An 18,448-nucleotide genomic window follows, 5' to 3' on the forward strand; every position below is an offset into this window, starting at 1 on the left:
GGCACGCCGCGCTCACTGACCGGTATAACATACATATATATAGTATTACTAACTCGCGTGTACACCGGCGACGGCTGGCACGCCGCGCTCACTGACCGGTATAACATACATATATATAGTATTACTAACTCGCGTGTACACCGGCGACGGCTGGCACGCCGCGCTCACTGACCGGTATAACATACATATATATAGTATTACTACCTCGCGTGTACACCGGCGACGGCTGGCACGCCGCGCTCACTGACCGGTATAACATACATATATATAGTATTACTAACTCGCGTGTACACCGGCGACGGCTGGCACGCCGCGCTCACTGACCGGTATAACATACATATATATAGTATTACTAACTCGCGTGTACACCGGCGACGGCTGGCACGCCGCGCTCACTGACCGGTATAACATACATATATATAGTATTACTAACTCGCGTGTACACCGGCGACGGCTGGCACGCCGCGCTCACTGACCGGTATAACATACATATATATAGTATTACTAACTCGCGTGTACACCGGCGACGGCTGGCACGCCGCGCTCACTGACCGGTATAACATACATATATATAGTATTACTAACTCGCGTGTACACCGGCGACGGCTGGCACGCCGCGCTCACTGACCGGTATAACATACATATATATAGTATTACTAACTCGCGTGTACACCGGCGACGGCTGGCACGCCGCGCTCACTGACCGGTATAACATACATATATATAGTATTACTAACTCGCGTGTACACCGGCGACGGCTCGCACGCCGCGCTCAGTGACCGGTAAACCATACATATATTAGTGGGAGTCTCCCGTTGGTGTGGTCGCTATTAGGTGGAGGGCGGCTTCGAGATGCACTCCGCAACGCGCTGCACGCAGACACGACCGATGCGTACACGCACCTGCAGCTTGATGAGTATGTAACTCAATTATATTGTCTGTCATTTTACGAACCTTCATCGTACATAGGTTTCCGTTCCGCTCTCTTAGTGGAGGGGAAGACTTTTTACCAATGGGAGGCTCCTTTGCTCAGACTGCCGGCTAGATTATAGGTACCTCAACAGCGCCTATATCTGCCGTGAAGCACTTATATGTAGCACTATTGTGTTTCGGTCTGAAGGGCGCCGTAGCTAGTGAAATTACTGGGAAAATGAGACTTAACATCTTATGTCTCAAGGAGACGAGCGCAATTGTAGTGCCGCTCATAATTTTTGGGTTTTTCAAGAATCCTGAGCGGTACTGCATTGTAATTCAGGCAGGGCGTGTCAATTACCATCAGCTGAACGTCCTGTTTGTCTCGTCCCTTATGGTCAAAAAAGATAGTATTACTAATTTGTACAATAATACATATACAAAAATAATTTATACCAAAATTCATGGACGATGCGGGACTTGATCTCGCGACTCTCGGTTTCCGTCCGAGCGCTCTTACTAACTGAACCAACCGTCCGAGTGACGCATCGACTGAAATTCTCTCATGTTGTGGCTCCATCTACAGCATCTACTTAAGAATCATTAATCTGCTCAACCCTAATAATTGCATATCAGGAATTTGAGTCCCGCATCGAGCATGAATGTTTGGTACAAATTAAATTTGTATATTTTATTCCAGAAGTGAGGTAAATTACTTAAAAATAAAAAACCTGTAAATACATTTCATATTTCGTGCTAGTTTAAATAGCTCGTTGGCGACTTATATACGTGTCTGCCCATCGAGAAACATACACTCAGACGTGAAGAAAGCTTGGAGGACACGCCTACTTAAATGGGCAGCATCTCTAAGACCTCTGGTATTGCGATGTCTATCATGTGCAGAAGCTTTAGAAAGTGTACTTGATTTTTTTTTATTTAATATTATGAATTTATTCATTGCGCATGAAAGCGAAAAGGTCCAATATTCATACTTGGTTGCAGCGGTCAAGTTTACACTTGGGGCAAAGGAGAAGGATATAGATTGGGCCATGGAAGTTACGAACCATTAAAAATCCCCAAGCTAGTCGAAGGCGGTCTTCAAGGTATTTATACTCATGTTAATCGCTTCATTTATAAAATGGATGAATATTTTTTTGATATAGTTTAAAATTAATGGTGTGTTTTAGGTGTGAAGGTTATCGATTTATCATTGGGAGTGTCCCATGCGATTGCAGTGTCGTCAGAGGGCGTGTTGTACGCTTGGGGCACGCACGAACGGGCACAAATATCAAACCCAACGCCTCAACCGATACAAGTCTTCAATCCTTCCTTTAAAGCTAATGGTTAGACATCAATGGAACACTTTTTCTTTTTTTTTGCAGTAAAAGTCAAAACAAGATTAATAGTTGAATTATTGTGGTATTTTTGAGACCCTACAAATAAAGGGTGTTTTTTTAAGCCCGATATAACTTGAAATTGTAAAAAATAACACAAAAAATTAAATTGTAATCAATTTTTTTTTTTATTCGAAAGATCAATACGTGACATTAACATTTGAAAATGATTTCGGGCATATGGGCACTGCGGCTGTTCTTGACGAAGCGCATTCTGGACGTCCAATTTTGGGCCACTTTTTCGAGCACTGCTGGCCGTATGTCACGAATAACACGAACAATGCTGGCCTCCAAGGCGTCAATTGTTGCTGGTTTATCAGCATAAACCAGTGACTTCACGTAGCCCCACAGGAAATAATCGAGAGGTGTCAAATCGCACGACCTTGGAGGCCAATTGACAGGTCCATTTCTCGAAATCAAGTTATCGCCAAATTTTGATTTCAATAAGTCGATGGTTGCGTTCGCCGTATGGCACGTAGCGCCATCCTGTTGAAACCAAATCTCCTCCGGATCAATGTCATCCATATTTTCAAACAAAAAATCATTGATCATGGTGCGGTAACGATCTCCATTGACCGTAACGCGAGCTCCGGCCTCATTTTTGAAGAAATAAGGTCCGATGATGCCACCAGCGTGAAAACCGCACCAAACGGTGCATTTTTCTGGATGTAATGGAGTCTGTATGGTCTCTTGTGGATTCGTCTCACTCCATATGCGGCAATTTTGCTTATTAACAAACCCGTTAAGCCAAAAATGCGCCTCATCGCTGAACACAATTTTGCGATAAAACAACGGGTCAGTTGCCAACTGCTCTAGAGCCCAATCGGCGAAAGAACGACGCATATAATGGTCTCGTGGCTTCAATTCCTGCACCAGCTGGATCTTATACGGGTGTAGGCCGAGATCTTTGCGCAAAATTTTCCACGTAGTGGACGGACAGAGCCCCAATTGCTGCGACCGACGACGAATCGATAAATTTGGATCTTCTTCCACACTTTCGTTTACAGCGGCGATATTCTCTTCACTACGCACATTCCTTCGACGTGTTGGTGTTATTGCATCCTCTAGAGAGTATGTGGTACGAAATCTATCCACAGTTCGACGAATGGCTTGTTCAGATGGACGATTATGTACGCCATAAAAATGACGAAGTCGTCTATAAGTTGCGCGAATCGACGACTGATTTTCAAAGTAAATTTGGATAATTTCGTAGCGTTGTTCAAGCGTGAGTCTATTCATGATGATTTGTCAGAGTATACTGAAACAAATAAAAAAAAATGTTTTATCAAAATTTAATTTTTTGTGTTACTTTTTACAATTTAAAGTTCTATCTAGGTTAAAAAAACACCCTCTATAAATGAAATATGTATCAGGTAGATAAGAAAGCTTAATTTTATGTAAATTTATTGAATAGGCGTTACTTTGCGGAAATCCATAATTATTCAAATGATTTGAGTTTTCTTTAGTGTTAATTCCGTCAATATTTGTCTTTAAACAATTCGACACGTGTTTCGCCTCTTCGCGAGGCATCCTTAGGGAATTATATTTTATGTTCATTGTTTAACTCAGTTCTAATAAAATTAATAAGACGTCAAGCATTCTTTATTATAACAACTATTATCGTTATGTTAAAAAAAATTACTGTTCAAGTTTGGTTAAAATTAATATTTGTTGGTGTCTGGCAACAATTCCTTTTTATAGCGTTTTTGACTGAATTGCCTTCCACGTTGCTGAAATAATTTTCAGGTGTATCAAACGGACCAAATCAGATATTTGCTTGGAGCGAAGAAAATCCACGTGATCTACCACCATCGTTGCCTTATGTTATAGATTTGTCAGAAAATACGTTCAAGTAAGTACTAAAGTGGCGTTTTTTATATTTACTAATAATTAGGTATGAATCTTAACTAAATAGAATTATATTTTTAGGCTCTTAGAACGTCTGTTGACAAGTGCAGTTGAACAAAGCAGCGCGGCTAATATAAAGGAGAACGAATGTCTTGCAATCTCGTGTTTGAATCTACTACGATTACAAGTAAGTTTTAACAAGCTATTGTGTGGTAGATTTATTAACAATGTCCTCAGATAAAAGATTTTCGCATTCGTTAAGTATAACTCAAATAATTGGCGGAAAAATTAACTCAATACGCGTGACACAGACATATTTAAGCCGTCATCTCACTACATAGCAGACACTAATTAATATCATCCTTGCCATGTGGATGTGGTGGCGTTCCTCGACATTGTTTTGTTTTCAATGACGTATGATAAACAATGAAGTTTTAAATGCGTAGGTACACGCGTGGCAGTACGCACACAGCGGCGACGTGCACGTGCCGCCGGGCTCAGGGGCGGGGCGGGCGTGGTGCGCGGGCGTGCACGCCGCGCTGGTGTCGCTGGCGGAGGGGCGCGCGGGCGCGGGCGCGGCGGCGGCGGCGAGGCGCGCGCTCGCAGCGGCCTGGCCCGTCCTCCTGCCCACGCCGCACGTGCGGGCGCATCATCTCATCTCGTTACTACCTCAAGGTACGCGGAACTCTCCAAATCCATCGAATATTAATGACTTGCGATGTCCATATTATGTTATTCTTGCATATGCTGTGGTAAGTTGTTGGAGATGATTGTCATTACGCAAATCTCTGCCTCTGTCCGCTCTACTAATAAACAAAATTTTACTGCAATGAATGAAAGGTTGACGCTGTGTATAGCGATTTTGCCAAAGGTTTTGACATAATAAGATAGAAAATCTGTCATAAAACTTTAATTTAGAAGCTTTGTCGTCTTGGGATACTCCATGATCTGCGCTCATAAAATCATACATAGCTAATAGGAGTCGGGCAGTTGCTATTGCTGGATATACTTCTAACTATAGGAATATTATATCTGGTATACCGCAAGGATCTCATTTAGGCCCATTACTTTTTATAATGTACATTAATAATATTTCTAGCATTGTTAATGGGTCTAATATAATATAAAACGCTAATGCTAAGGTTTTTAAAATTTTGCAGATTTACTTATTATTAGAAATTGAACTCGCTTTAGAGAGTTTTAGAGAACAGGGGTAACAATATGTGATAACTTATACACACAAGATAAACCCAATCATGTACGAATATGCAATTTGTGGTAAGCGTTTAAAAAATTACGAAGGCATTAAATTACGTCCTGGTTACGGCATATGGGAAAGTAGAAATAAAATGAAAAAAAAAAATTGAAAATAGTCTTTTCAGTGGGTGCAAGACACAAAACGTATTTGTATTGTTTGCTGGCAAATTATTTTTATATTGTAGAACATTAAATTTAAAGTAAAAAATACTCACTTGACCGGTTTTTTAAACAACTTATTCCTGTGTGGAAATGAATAAATTAAGACTCCAAAACTTTATTGAATGTATATATGTAGTATATTTAACGACTTCTACGAAATATGTTTTGGATGTCGCGTGTAATTAACTTGAAGCGTGCGCGACGGTTGACCGTCCTTGCCAAACTAAGTGGTGGAAACTGGAGGCTCCGTTCTCGCGCCTCACCAGAGGCATTAGTAATGTGCCGCAAAGCAACATAATATTTTGATTTAAAAAGGTTCAGTGGCGGCAAGTGCAGGAGCCCGATTCATGACGGAGCTGTTGGTGTGGTCGCTATTAGGTGGAGGGGGGCTTCGAGATGCACTCCGCAACGCGCTGCAAGCAGACACGACCGATGCGTACACGCACCTGCAGCTTGATGAGTATGAGACTCAATTATATTTTCTCTCATTTTACGTACATAGGTACGATGAAGGATCTGCTCGTCTCGTCCCTTTTTGTCATAAAAAAATCTTCGTTCCAAAAATGTAACCCCTCATTAATTGTACAAATTTAACCAACCGTCCGACATCGACCGAAATCTACAGGATCTTTTTTACAGTCGATAATCTGCTCAGCTCCAATAATTGCATATTATGAAATTGACTTGAGATGTCGCTCTTGCAAATCTAAACTGCAGTTTGTTATTTTTAAATGATATCCCTCACTTCTAGGATTAAATATACAAATATAATTTGTACTTCAGCCCGTCTTTAAGTTGGGAGTGTGCTCTGAGCTCAAGCATTGTAAGAGTACCAGGACAGTGTTACAATCTTGTATATCTTTATATATATAATGCTACTTTACGTTTGTTGGCAGTAACTCCACCTAAACGGCTGGACCGATTTGAATTAAATTTTCTGTGTGTGTTCAAGTGGATTCGAGGATGGTTTAGATTCATAATTCAACTACCTCCTATATGCCTGGACCGATTTTGATGATTTTTTAGATTCTCAATACATAATTCTCTTGCGTACGTTAGTGATCTCCTAACTTCTGGACCGATTTTTCAAATTTAAGACGTGTGTACAGGACAACGTCTGTTGGGCTCGCTAGTCTTAGTATAAATAATTGGATATTATGCAATTTGTTAACAAGTTCTTATATGGTAGCCGTAGATAGTTGATGGAGCCCGATATTTAACAAATGACAGCAGTAACATTCCTGGCGTTAATAACGTAGACCACTATATATATATATATGTATATATATATATACAAAAAGGCATACGATATAAAAATTCAAAAGTTCTCCAACAAGATGGACTGACCAAACTAAAGACTCGTCATACATATTCTTCACGGTTTTAAGAAACGCGATGGATAGAAACCGTTGGAGGCAGATCATCCATAATGCTGACAACGATCCTCATACATGAAGGACCCCCAGAGATATGGTAGCCAAATACCTAGTGTGTAAATTGTCTTTTTTTTTTGCTCTTTTAATAATAATAATAATAAATTGTTTATTTCTTTAACAAAAAGTACTTAAAAACTAGGGGCAAGTGTCTCCCGTTAAGCTTATCGCCTGTGTTGGGAGATATGCAACTATGTTTGTGATAATTATTACATTTTTTTTTCTTATAGTGAATTTGATCAGATCGACATAGTTACTGGGCAGCGTACTCGCACTTCCACGATGTCGGATGACCCGGAGACTATACAAGGTATTATTTTTTAATTTTAGTCTATGATGCCACCTTTTCATGTAAAGACTTCTTTAAAAAGTTAAATATATTGACATTGCCTAGTATATATATTTCAATTGATTTAAAAGTGCCATTTAATAGAATCTTCGTTCCACCCGATCACCGGATAAACTGGTTTATGGCCACTGTCCAAGAACACCATATACCATACTTAAATAGTATGTGTATAAAATTATTCACCCATCTAAATTACCACAGAAACGTTTTCCTGGACTCCTGTTTATTGATTTTTTTTATTTTAAGTAAACGTTTTGCATGCTAATTTAAATTAGCCGAATAGAAGACACCACAATAAATTTAAGATCCATAATGTATATATACTGTATTCGACGCAATAAATAAAATTCATTTAATTTTATGCCATCATCTTTTAAAACTATTTTATCTACACCCATGCTTTAAATCCTCTATTAAAGATTCTGAAACAGTTAGCTTATTACCAACATTAAAACACCCAATGTCGTAATAACCATTACATCATCCAAACGAGTGTTGTAATGTTGTACTGAATTTCATAACAACACTCCTTGGTTTTATTTTCGATCCCTTCATGCACAAAGAGTCTCAACAAACAGCCACATTCTTATTGCTCGATGCGTGGTATCTGTATGAATTTCAAAAAAAGAACATTTTCGTTTACGCGCGTTCCAAACTACCAGAACATGGCGCGCCATTTTTCTTGAAAAAATGAGCGATTCAAGTTTTGATAGCACACCGCCGGATATTTTAAACACTGCAAAATAACATAATATTCAAGTGAATTTTAATAATTACACTATACAAAATGTAAATTACTACTAAAATTAATAATTCTTTCATTAATACTTACTTTATTTGTATATAACCAGTAAGGGATGATATTAGGTTACTACTAGGGCTGGCTGTTTTAATGTTAGCAGTAATCTAACTGTTTCAGAATATTTTAGAGGATTCATCATATTCTGGGTGTAGATAAAGTCTTGTATGCAACTAATGATAATTAGGTATTAAAACATTATTTATTATGCAACAGTTGCATAAATAACTATGAGGCCATTCCTACAAATTTAAAGTGGAATCAAACCTCTCATATTGGCTTTTACCTACTCGAAGCATATTTTTTGGCCATACATCAATGGTCGCTCAGAGGGCAATGAGCAATACTCGGAGTTTCTCTGTGAGATCGATTCAGAAATGAGGAGATACGTAGCTAGGAGAATCAAAGTCACCAACATAGCCCAAATGATTGCGAAACTGAAGTAGCAATGGGCAGCGCACATAGTTCGACGGACAGATGGCCGAGGGTAGTAAAGGGACCACGTACCGGAAAATTGGTAGGCCCCAACAAGATGGACCGATGATCTGGTCAAGATCTCCGGAATCAGTTGAATGAGGTTAGTGCAGGATCGATCATCGTGGATATCTTTGGGGGAGTCCTTTGTCCAACAGTGGACGTCTTCCGGCTGATGATGATGATAGTGAAATCAATGAAACATAAAATTTAATTTGTTTTAGCGGAATATATCGTGGACTATCAGGTCAACAATGGGAACTCATCTGATGCCAGTGCGTCTGTGCCTTTGATGCACTTAGTGAGTAACTTTATATGAAGATAATTATTATACATCTAATTAATATCTTAGAATATCTTTTCTTATGCCTCTATGTATGTTACTGATTTCATTAGTTGAGATACCAAGTCTATTGTTGGGCGTTGTATATGCTTTTAAAACATGATCCCAGAAAAAGCTAAAACAAATGTGTTACGAAATTAAAAAGTATTGTTAAGAAACGTTTGTGTGGTATTGGTTACTATAATATAAATTACTTTCTTAATTATACCACAGCGACCGCCCTCAGGCTATTTAACAATAAATTTTCTTGTACAAGATATTATATTGGACGAAATTTGAAAAAAACAAGCCCGCTGAGTTTCTTGCGCCCGCTGTTCTCAGTTCTGAGGCATATTTTTTTGAAATGGGTGATAGTTTATGACGTTCAGCAAGTGATTTTACAAAACTTTTTTAAATGAAAATATTGAATTTAAATTTTTTCATCATGATGTACAATGTCTGGGAGAGAGGTGTGATGATGTGTTTGCCAGGGACATTGAAAAGTAATCACATTCTTAATATTGGCACATACAAAAAATCATACTTGTATCAAAAGTATTAAGTATTCTGGTTTGAATTTGTTTACGACCTAGAAAAAAATATTACTATGTGATAACACGTACATTTATCATGTTTTTCTATTGACGTACTATGAATAACTAGACTCACAATCGCCTATTAAAAGCTCGTCAAAAATGTCCGAGCGGAGATGTAGAGTAAACTAGGCCGTTAAATTGTAAGAAATGAAGTCGATTGACAAACTACCGGAAATTATAATATCACATCTTTGACAATTTACCTGCGACATATACATTAACTTATACAGATAACATTAAAACATTCATTCATATTAGCACCTTATCTCGTAGCAGTAATGTTCAAAGTCTATTGTATACGCTCATAAGAAGCTCATTGACTATGGTGCGAAATGTGCGAAAGTGACATTCGTTTCGCACATTTCGTGTCACACTTTGTCATTGCGTGGCATTGTATTCAAAGCGCAGTCAAAACACAACTTATCGAAAACTCTGCCTAACAGATGTGTATTGCTACAGACAATTTTTGAGCGTGATTGTGAGTCCAATTGTTTATTGTACGTGAATGTGTTTTTACAAAATATTTAATTACAATTATTAAAAATCAATTCCAGGTGAAGCATTTAATTAAGAACACGACTTGCCAAACGCAGATGCACATGCAATCTATAATGAATGGAGATACGAGTAAAGCCGACGATCTCAAAGGCCACAACACTGTTAGTCCAAGCTGTGATCTACTGATTCGATTTCAAAGGTATGAACTTCCTCCCGAAGTTCCATCTACAGCCATTTTATTGTCATAGATGTTGCTTGCCTAGTTAAAAAAATTCCCCAAATAAATTGATATTTAAACTATGACTCCATCTGTAGATTATTTATATGTTTAGATAGACTGTGACAGCTGTGAAAACGTCGAAAAAAATTGAGTTGACTGTTAACCTCTATTATGTGCAATGCACACCAACACAGTGTTCGTTTTTCGTGTTATTTATACTTCAGCAATCAACGTTATAAAGTACACTTTTTTTGCTTTTATAAATAGTTTTGAGGTTTGAGGTCGTCATAACTGGTTTTAGTACCACAAACTCTCGCTATGGCCAACAGCGCTAAAATGGCGAATATCAAACAGGCACAAAAGCACTTTGATATCCGCCAGTCCAGTGGTAAATAATAGAGGTCAGTGTGTGCAAAGGAGTCTCCGACTGGTAATTGGATGTGTGGTCATTTTATAAAATTTTATCCCCTATATTTCAGACTATTGTTTTGCGAAGCGATGTGCGTGCGAGGCGGCCGAACTACACGCGGCGGTGTACGCAATCTGCTCACTCAGTATACGGACCTGTTGTCGGACCACGTGCAGTGCATTCTTACATGCTTCGTACGGGCGGTGCACAGAGCCGACAATACTCAACTGACTGGCTTGTGCGATCTCATTAGTGCCGATATTGTTGGTAAGTTGAATGTAATGTTATTAAATACAAATTAAATTTATCTTAAACGTGTTGAAAATATTAAAAGACAGAGCAAACATGATTTAAAACTATCCTATACTATATGAATTAGACGTAGTTCCAAGCCACAAACACCACATTTTAAGGAATTCGTGTTTAAAGTTTAATAAATACTAGTGTATTCCATACAATATGTTTGTTGGGCTACTAAGTCATGATGTCATTTAAAGAAGTCACTCGGATTGCTGCCATTTTTTGTCAGTTCGTTAATATGATTCACGTGACCAGTTTTGTGTTCTTAACTCAATTTCGACATGATTGTGGTTGTGAACGTTTTTCTGGAATTACGTCCAATTGTGAATGTCAAAATAGTTATATACAAAAAAGTTTTCACTTCACTTCTGGGATTAATTATACAAATTAGATTGGTAACCAAAATTTGTGAACGATGCGGGACTCGAACCCGCGACCTCTCGGGTTCCGTCCGAGCGCTCTTTCCAACTGAGCCAACCGTTCGTGTGCGCATGGATCGTAAATTTTTCATATCTTGTTCAACTCTCAGGCTTTTGCTTGTTTTGCCTTTCTTCAACACATATGTCTAAAACATTTTTCGGCATTTCTCATGCTTGGCGATGAATAAAATCTCTTTTTTTTTGGGCTGGAACCTGATGGACTCGGACCAGTCATTATTAAAATCAAAAAATAGAACTACACTGCACGCGCGTGAGACGAGGTGTGCGGACAGCGGGGCGAGATGGTCCTGCTCTTAACCTGTTTTTTTATGAAAATAAGGGATATGACGAGCAGGGCGTTCAGCTGGTGGTAATTGATACGCCCTGTCAATACCAATGTAGTGCCGCTCAGGATTATTGTAAAACCCAAAAATTCTGATCGGCACCACAACTGCGCTGGTCACCTTAAGACATAAGATGTCAAGTCTCATTTGCCCAGTAATTTCACCGAATGAGTAATGCTTACACATTACTACTTAACGGCAGAAAAAGGCACCGTTGTGGTACCCATAACCTAACCGACATCCGGTGCTAAGGAGCCTCCCACTGGTGAAACTTCAACTTTAGTGCTAACTGTATGTTTCTTGGAAAGAAAAATAGAGTTTTTGATTTCACAGGACGCGTAGTGAGTGAGCTGGGTGTATGGGTGTGCGCATGCGCAGCTCGTTCCGCGGTCGTTCTCGCCGACTGTACGGATTCGCTGATCAAAATCGTCAGGTCGTGCGACGAAGCGGCTAAATGTTTACCGTGCTCGGACAAACTCGACGCGGACCTGTTGGGCTGGCCTGGCCTGATACCAAAACCCAATCAGTCTAATAACTTCATAGTGAGAAAGTATGTAGTAGCCACATTCATATTCTTTGCAGCTAATAAAAAGAATGTCAATGCAGAAATATTAAGTCGCACTATTGTTAATATAAGAAAGTTGTAAATTAAGATCTTTTATTTTATTCATATTTCTTTTCAACGATGTCTAGGTATATTTTGCCATAAACTTTTACAATATTTTTAGTTTAATACATAAATATAAAATAATTCAAATTATAAAAGCTTATTCGAAGTGGTCTCCTTTGGCTGCAATAGTTTGTTACTGAATAAAGTAAAAAAAATGATGATCGTTTTAATTCTCTGTATGGCAGGTGCGATATGTACAATCATACAAAGGACGGCGGCTCGTGGATAATAATATCGGGGTACGTGTACGACGTGGCCGGGTTTGAATGTGAGGACACGAGCACGGTAGAACTTGTACGCGAGCTACGGGGCCGCGACGCGACTGCTGCCTTCAGCGAAGAGCCGCATGCCAAGTACCTGTCGCGTGTCACCGAGAAGTGCGTCGGCTTCTATTGCTCGCAGCTCTACACACACAAATGTCAGGTTTGTATTTCGTAATTTGAACTGTATGCTCCTTAATATAAATATACCTTGGAAATATTTTTGAAGTGAAAACTTCTTTAGCCGCGTTGGCCACTTTTTGGTAGGGGAAAACCTTTTGGGTAAGCGTCACCGACATGCTAATGACTGGCGCACGCGATAAATATATAATTAAAGAAATAAATTGAAATATATGTATATATGTAGTTACACACTTTTTGGATAGGTGAAAACTCATAAGTTCGCGTAACCGAAATGCATATAGCAGTATATCTGTAGCTATACAGCTGATGTATTGTGCAACATTAGTGCTGTGTATATTATAATAATTGAACGAATTCTAATTTTGAAAGATAGTGTGTTTGTTTGATTAATATATATTGAAAACTAGTTTTAAAAATAAATGGAAATTAATAATTTATTTGTTTTAAATATTATGAAATTTCAAATTTTTAATAGGTACTAAAAGTTCTAAGTTCTCATTTCTATCGGCAGTCTCAACAATCACAATTTTTTTTTTTATCAGAAAGGCGTAACTGGCTACATTTTTTTTTAATTTATTATCACCCTTCATATCTTCGTGTGCTTTTGTGCTTCTTATTTGTGCGTATAATTCATCGCTTCCGTATTAAATATGGGATGGTGTAATTTGTAGAAGTTCTTCTAATTGTTAGCATAAGTTTAAAACTATATTTCGTATTGCTTAAGAACAATTGCTTTCACTTTAAATCTACAGTTCAACTCTAACCAGTCATCTTACAAAGGCGGAACATCTCCACTTCAATTGCTCTACTCTTCTATGCTTCACAGGAGAATGTGTCAAGTCTGCGTAGTCACCACGTGCTATCATCGTGCGCGTTCAACCTGACGCTAGGGTTGTCTCAGTGCGGCTTGTGGCTGGCTCGCTCACTGCCGGAGCAGAGCGTGGAACGAGATGCTAAGAAGTATCTCACAGCACTATTCCTGAGAGCTGGACTACAGGTATTATTTTCTTCTGCTGTTTAAAGTGAATCTCTTCAAATTTGCGCTTTCGCCCATCTATTGCATGTCGCATTACAATATGGGTGACGTTGTATCATTAATTTCAGCTTCTATCTTTAAGTCAGTTTGGCCGCGCGGTCTAACGACTATCTACAGATAGAGATTAATTACTACCTTTTACTGTCAGTAATTAGCTGTCAATAATCTGAAGCTGTCCCAATATACCCGATAAATCATTCGCGCCTTATGTTGGGACGCATGAATTGAAATTTCCATACAAACTTCTATCGCTGGTAAACTATACGTCGTCCCATTGACAGACAGCGTGTACGGATAAGGTGAGTTACAGTCGATAAGTTTATTGGGACAGAAAAGTCAACGATAGTTACGATTTTTATCTGAAGTAAGAGATATATTGGGAACGGCCGTTAGTCACCAGATTAAAGCTCTAGTTTTCGATAGGGAGAGTAGATTCGAACCCCACACCTGACAAAGTGGCATATATAATATGAAACCTCGCGACTCATAGCGTGACCGTTTTAAAGATATAAATATTTTAACAGTAACTTCCCAATATATTTATGAAAATTTATTGTACACGCATAGAAACAAAGATAATCTGCTGAAAAGAAATGATATACATAACTTTAATACAAGATACAAGAATAAATTGTTTATTCCAAGTTACCGACTACAAAAACTTAACGATTCTTTCATGGGAAACTCTGTGCGTTTCTATACCAAACACCCATCAAAAGTGACAGAGCTATTAATTCGTCATTTCAAATTTTAAATTAAAATACAATTAATTAAGGAAGCCTATTATAGAATAGATGATTTTATAAATGCCAAGATAGCCTGGCCAGATGTCGCTCCATCTCGCAATGACAGCTTGACAATACCTTAGGTTCTTGTAAACCGATGTAGAGCTATGACTAGTTATTGTATAATATAGTGGAATAGTATAATTATGGATACAACTTTGTATTTTTGTATATAAGAATAATTTATTTTGTGACGATTCAATGTGATCCTCGAGATTTTATTGGATATAAAGATTTTAAAGATATTCTGATTCTGATTCTGTAAGATTTTTTTATTACATTATATTTTTATTTTATGAGTATGTAAAGCATTATAAATAAACTTGTTACATAGAACACTATGCTGATATTAATATGTTATGTGAAAAAATTATACTCTTGCATTGTGGTTTCATAAAACTACACAATTGCTTTTTTTGTCATTTGTGACATCATCAGATTTAATCGCCAATCCAAAATATGCACCGAAGACGCGATTCAACGAATAAAGATGTAGATCCATGCGTACCCATCTCATTTTTTTTGCAAATTATATTACAGTTAGCATAAAGTAAATGAATAGCACAATACAATGAAAAATTAATACATTCAAAGAAATTATAAAATATGCATAACATAATTGCGTGCAAAAACTATAAGTAGTTTTTTTCAATACACTAAAATTAAGCGAATCCATTTTGTTTCTGAATCAAAATATGTTACGCATACGAAGTATCTGTGTATACAACGTTTAATTGTTAATATCATTTTCAACAGACGTCACAACAGGCTAATCCGTTCGAAGAGGAGAAAGCGGAAGCTCGGAGTGGGTCGTCCACAGGCGGGAACACGCCAGCGAGCGACGCGCCGCACGTGCCCAATATGGCCGCCAACGTGTACACGAGCGGGCAGGCGTCACACGCGGCGGCCGCGCCGGCGCCAGTGTTGCCACGAGTGCGGCTCGACGTGTCCATCTCCAACGCAAGGCCCGACGCCTTGTTGCACGCACTTGCCGAACCTAAATTACATGTTTGTTATATATTATTTGGTTTTATTACTTTACGGTAGTTATTATAGTAGAAAAATAATCACACAACCCTATTTCATCTACCTTTTGCACATGCACGATGCACTAAATCTTTTGGACTATTTTGTCACTGACATAAAAATGATGGCCGACAAGTTAATGATGGTTTTAGATTTTGGTATATCAGTACTTGGTGGAAAAGTGTCCGACTTACCTATAGACCGATTTTTTTCATTTCATTTATATGGCCAAATTGAATAGAACCTTGACAGTGATACAAAACTTAGAGATTTGTAGCAAATCGTTAAACACGACCGTGTCTTTAGGACCCGCTAGCACTGCATCTGTGGTGGGCGTGTGAGCGGCGAGAGGGCTGCGCCCCCCATTTTCCGCCGGAGCACCCACTGGAGGAGCTCCGACGAGCAATGCTGGCCGCTCTACTGTATCACACTGGACTTAAAGAGCACGCATTGGCCACAGCGATTACTGGTGAGATTTATATACCTAGTGGACTTGGGGATATCTATAAATTACGACACAACTTTATCATTTTTTCTACCCCTCCTCCGTCTTTGTCACAGCTGGCCACATTAGCGAGACATCTAGCTAGTTTGATGTCACATATTTCGCAATAAAAAAGGCATGAAAATTAACAAAACGTAAATACATATATATATTTTATATTGGCAAGTTTAGTAGATATGTAGTTTTAGTTTTGTAATAGATATTTAGATATAAAATTTTATATTTTGAAAAATGTGATGGCAAATTGTCACACAATTTAACTCTTCGTCGACCCCCTCTCCCCCCTTAACATGTGATATAATTCATGGATAGCCTCTTAGATCAATATTTAAGGGCAAAATTTAAAGAAATTAACATCTTAATTGTTGCTTCTCAATATAATCTGGATTATTTAATGTATGTAAACAGGCACATAAGTGAAAATGCTAGAAACTGTGATAACCACAATGTCAATACCAGGAACAGACATAAACTTATAATGAAAAAACAACACAAAAGCCCACTACTGAACTAAGTCGAGTTAGTAAATCTTTTGTGGGGCGATGTATATGCTTTTACAAAAAGATCCCAGAAAATGTTCAAAACAAAAGTATTACGTTATTCAAAAGAATTGTTAAAAAACGTTTGTGTGGTAAAGGTTACTATAACATATATGACTTTCTTAATTATACCACAGATTGGGAATGGAGTGACCTCCCTCAGGCTAATAAATAATAAGTTTAATTGTACGATATTACTTTGTAGCCATTTTTTTATTTTTTGTGTGATGCGCCCGTGGGTGGTAGGTTTTGATTTTTAATAAATCAATCACATCCTATTTTGAATAAATATATTTGAATTTGAACTTATTATTCGGTGAATTCAATTCGCACTTATTTTTTTTTTCTTTAAATTATGGGCACTGATGCCGTACACTTTTCCAAAATTTTCAGAGGATGCTTTCTTGTTATTCAAGTACTCATTTAAAACATTCTGCTAAGTTTCTTGCGCCCATTCTTCTCAAGCGTGAGGTATTTTTCTTCCGAGTTTTTGGTAGACTCCGGCTTTCAATAAATGCTTTCTCATAAAATTAAAATTATTTATAAAAAAAAATAGTTATAGATCTATAAAGTATTATTATAAATTGAATGTATTTCCTGAAGTCAAATTATGTATTCACAAAATTACTCACTAATGACCTAACGTTAGTGATATTTAATAACAGTATTATCAGATCTTTTAAATTTCTGTATATTTTTATAGTAAATTGAATAAATTATTTTCTTTGATTAAAGCGAATGTTACTCATTTAAATAAAACACTTTTTAAAGGAATAAAACAATGTGTAATTGTAACTGTGTTTTTACATTTTGTGTAAAAGTTACATTTTTATTATTATTTTAGTTAACCCGGCGTTTCGTGATCTTTCCAGATTAGTCTCCCTGCAAACGAGACGTTTTAATCCATTTAGATTGTTTTATTTAAATGAAAAAAAAAATGTAAAACTTATGACCAATATGCGACTTCATTTTGCGAAAAAACCGTGTCACATACACAAAAAATACAGATGACTAATGAAAACCTTCTCCTTTTTGATGTTGGTAAAAAATGTTAATATTTTAGAAATGGAAAAAGGTGAAGTGAAACTGTCGCCCGCCATGTCAGAGATCGTCAAAGCTGTACAGCAAAGCAAATGGACGTTGATGAGAACCAGGCAACAGCTATCTAGAGGATACAAAGAGGTACAATGCTATCACAAAAGCTTCATTTGATACATCCATATATATTCGCAATACTAACAGTTCAGGTCGTGAGTTCGAGTCCCGCATCGTTCATTAAATTTTGTTTTCAAATGTTACTTGTATAGTATATTATGATACAAGTGAGGCTGAGCCACCCACAGGTGGACGATGAAGTAAGGCTCACTTTAGAGCAAGTGTGTTGAATACAAAATTGTGTAACGAACTTGTCGTTTATAATCATTTTGATAAATAATTACATTTAAATTGCTAAAACATAATATTCTTGCCTAGTGTTCGCGCGTGACGTAGTGTTTTTACTTCTAATTAGCCGTATACAATAGACTTTCAACACTACTGCGACGAAACAAGGTGTTCATTTAAATGAAATAAATTTGAAATAAGGTGTTCATTAATATTATCTGTATAATTTAATGTATACGTATTTACAACGCCGCTCGGACATTTTTCGCCGACTTTTTAATAAGTAAATGGGAGTCTAATAATTTATTTTACTTCAATGCGTTTATGGGTTATAAGATTGATGTAATTTATTTTATCTACACCG

The 18,448-nt window shown here is 37.6% G+C and overlaps 1 protein-coding gene across 1 annotated transcript in view; it reads left to right on the forward strand.

The window, feature by feature from the left end:
- The window catches only part of LOC126971826 (E3 ubiquitin-protein ligase HERC2-like), a 62,097-nt gene that overhangs the window by 18,613 nt on the left and 25,036 nt on the right, over window positions 1-18,448 (forward strand). The window contains exons 13-28 of the mRNA XM_050818255.1: window positions 1,915-2,015; window positions 2,100-2,255; window positions 4,053-4,158; window positions 4,236-4,341; window positions 4,601-4,829; window positions 5,889-6,033; window positions 7,237-7,316; window positions 8,853-8,929; window positions 10,101-10,243; window positions 10,744-10,940; window positions 12,070-12,286; window positions 12,592-12,829; window positions 13,637-13,807; window positions 15,388-15,639; window positions 15,964-16,126; window positions 17,765-17,883. Coding sequence (XP_050674212.1) covers window positions 1,915-2,015; window positions 2,100-2,255; window positions 4,053-4,158; window positions 4,236-4,341; window positions 4,601-4,829; window positions 5,889-6,033; window positions 7,237-7,316; window positions 8,853-8,929; window positions 10,101-10,243; window positions 10,744-10,940; window positions 12,070-12,286; window positions 12,592-12,829; window positions 13,637-13,807; window positions 15,388-15,639; window positions 15,964-16,126; window positions 17,765-17,883 — 2,500 coding nt within the window. The remainder of the gene's footprint in view (window positions 1-1,914; window positions 2,016-2,099; window positions 2,256-4,052; window positions 4,159-4,235; window positions 4,342-4,600; window positions 4,830-5,888; window positions 6,034-7,236; window positions 7,317-8,852; window positions 8,930-10,100; window positions 10,244-10,743; window positions 10,941-12,069; window positions 12,287-12,591; window positions 12,830-13,636; window positions 13,808-15,387; window positions 15,640-15,963; window positions 16,127-17,764; window positions 17,884-18,448) is intronic.

Source organism: Leptidea sinapis, chromosome 24 (genome assembly GCF_905404315.1).
Source record: "Leptidea sinapis chromosome 24, ilLepSina1.1, whole genome shotgun sequence".
NCBI lineage: Eukaryota > Metazoa > Arthropoda > Insecta > Lepidoptera > Pieridae > Leptidea > Leptidea sinapis.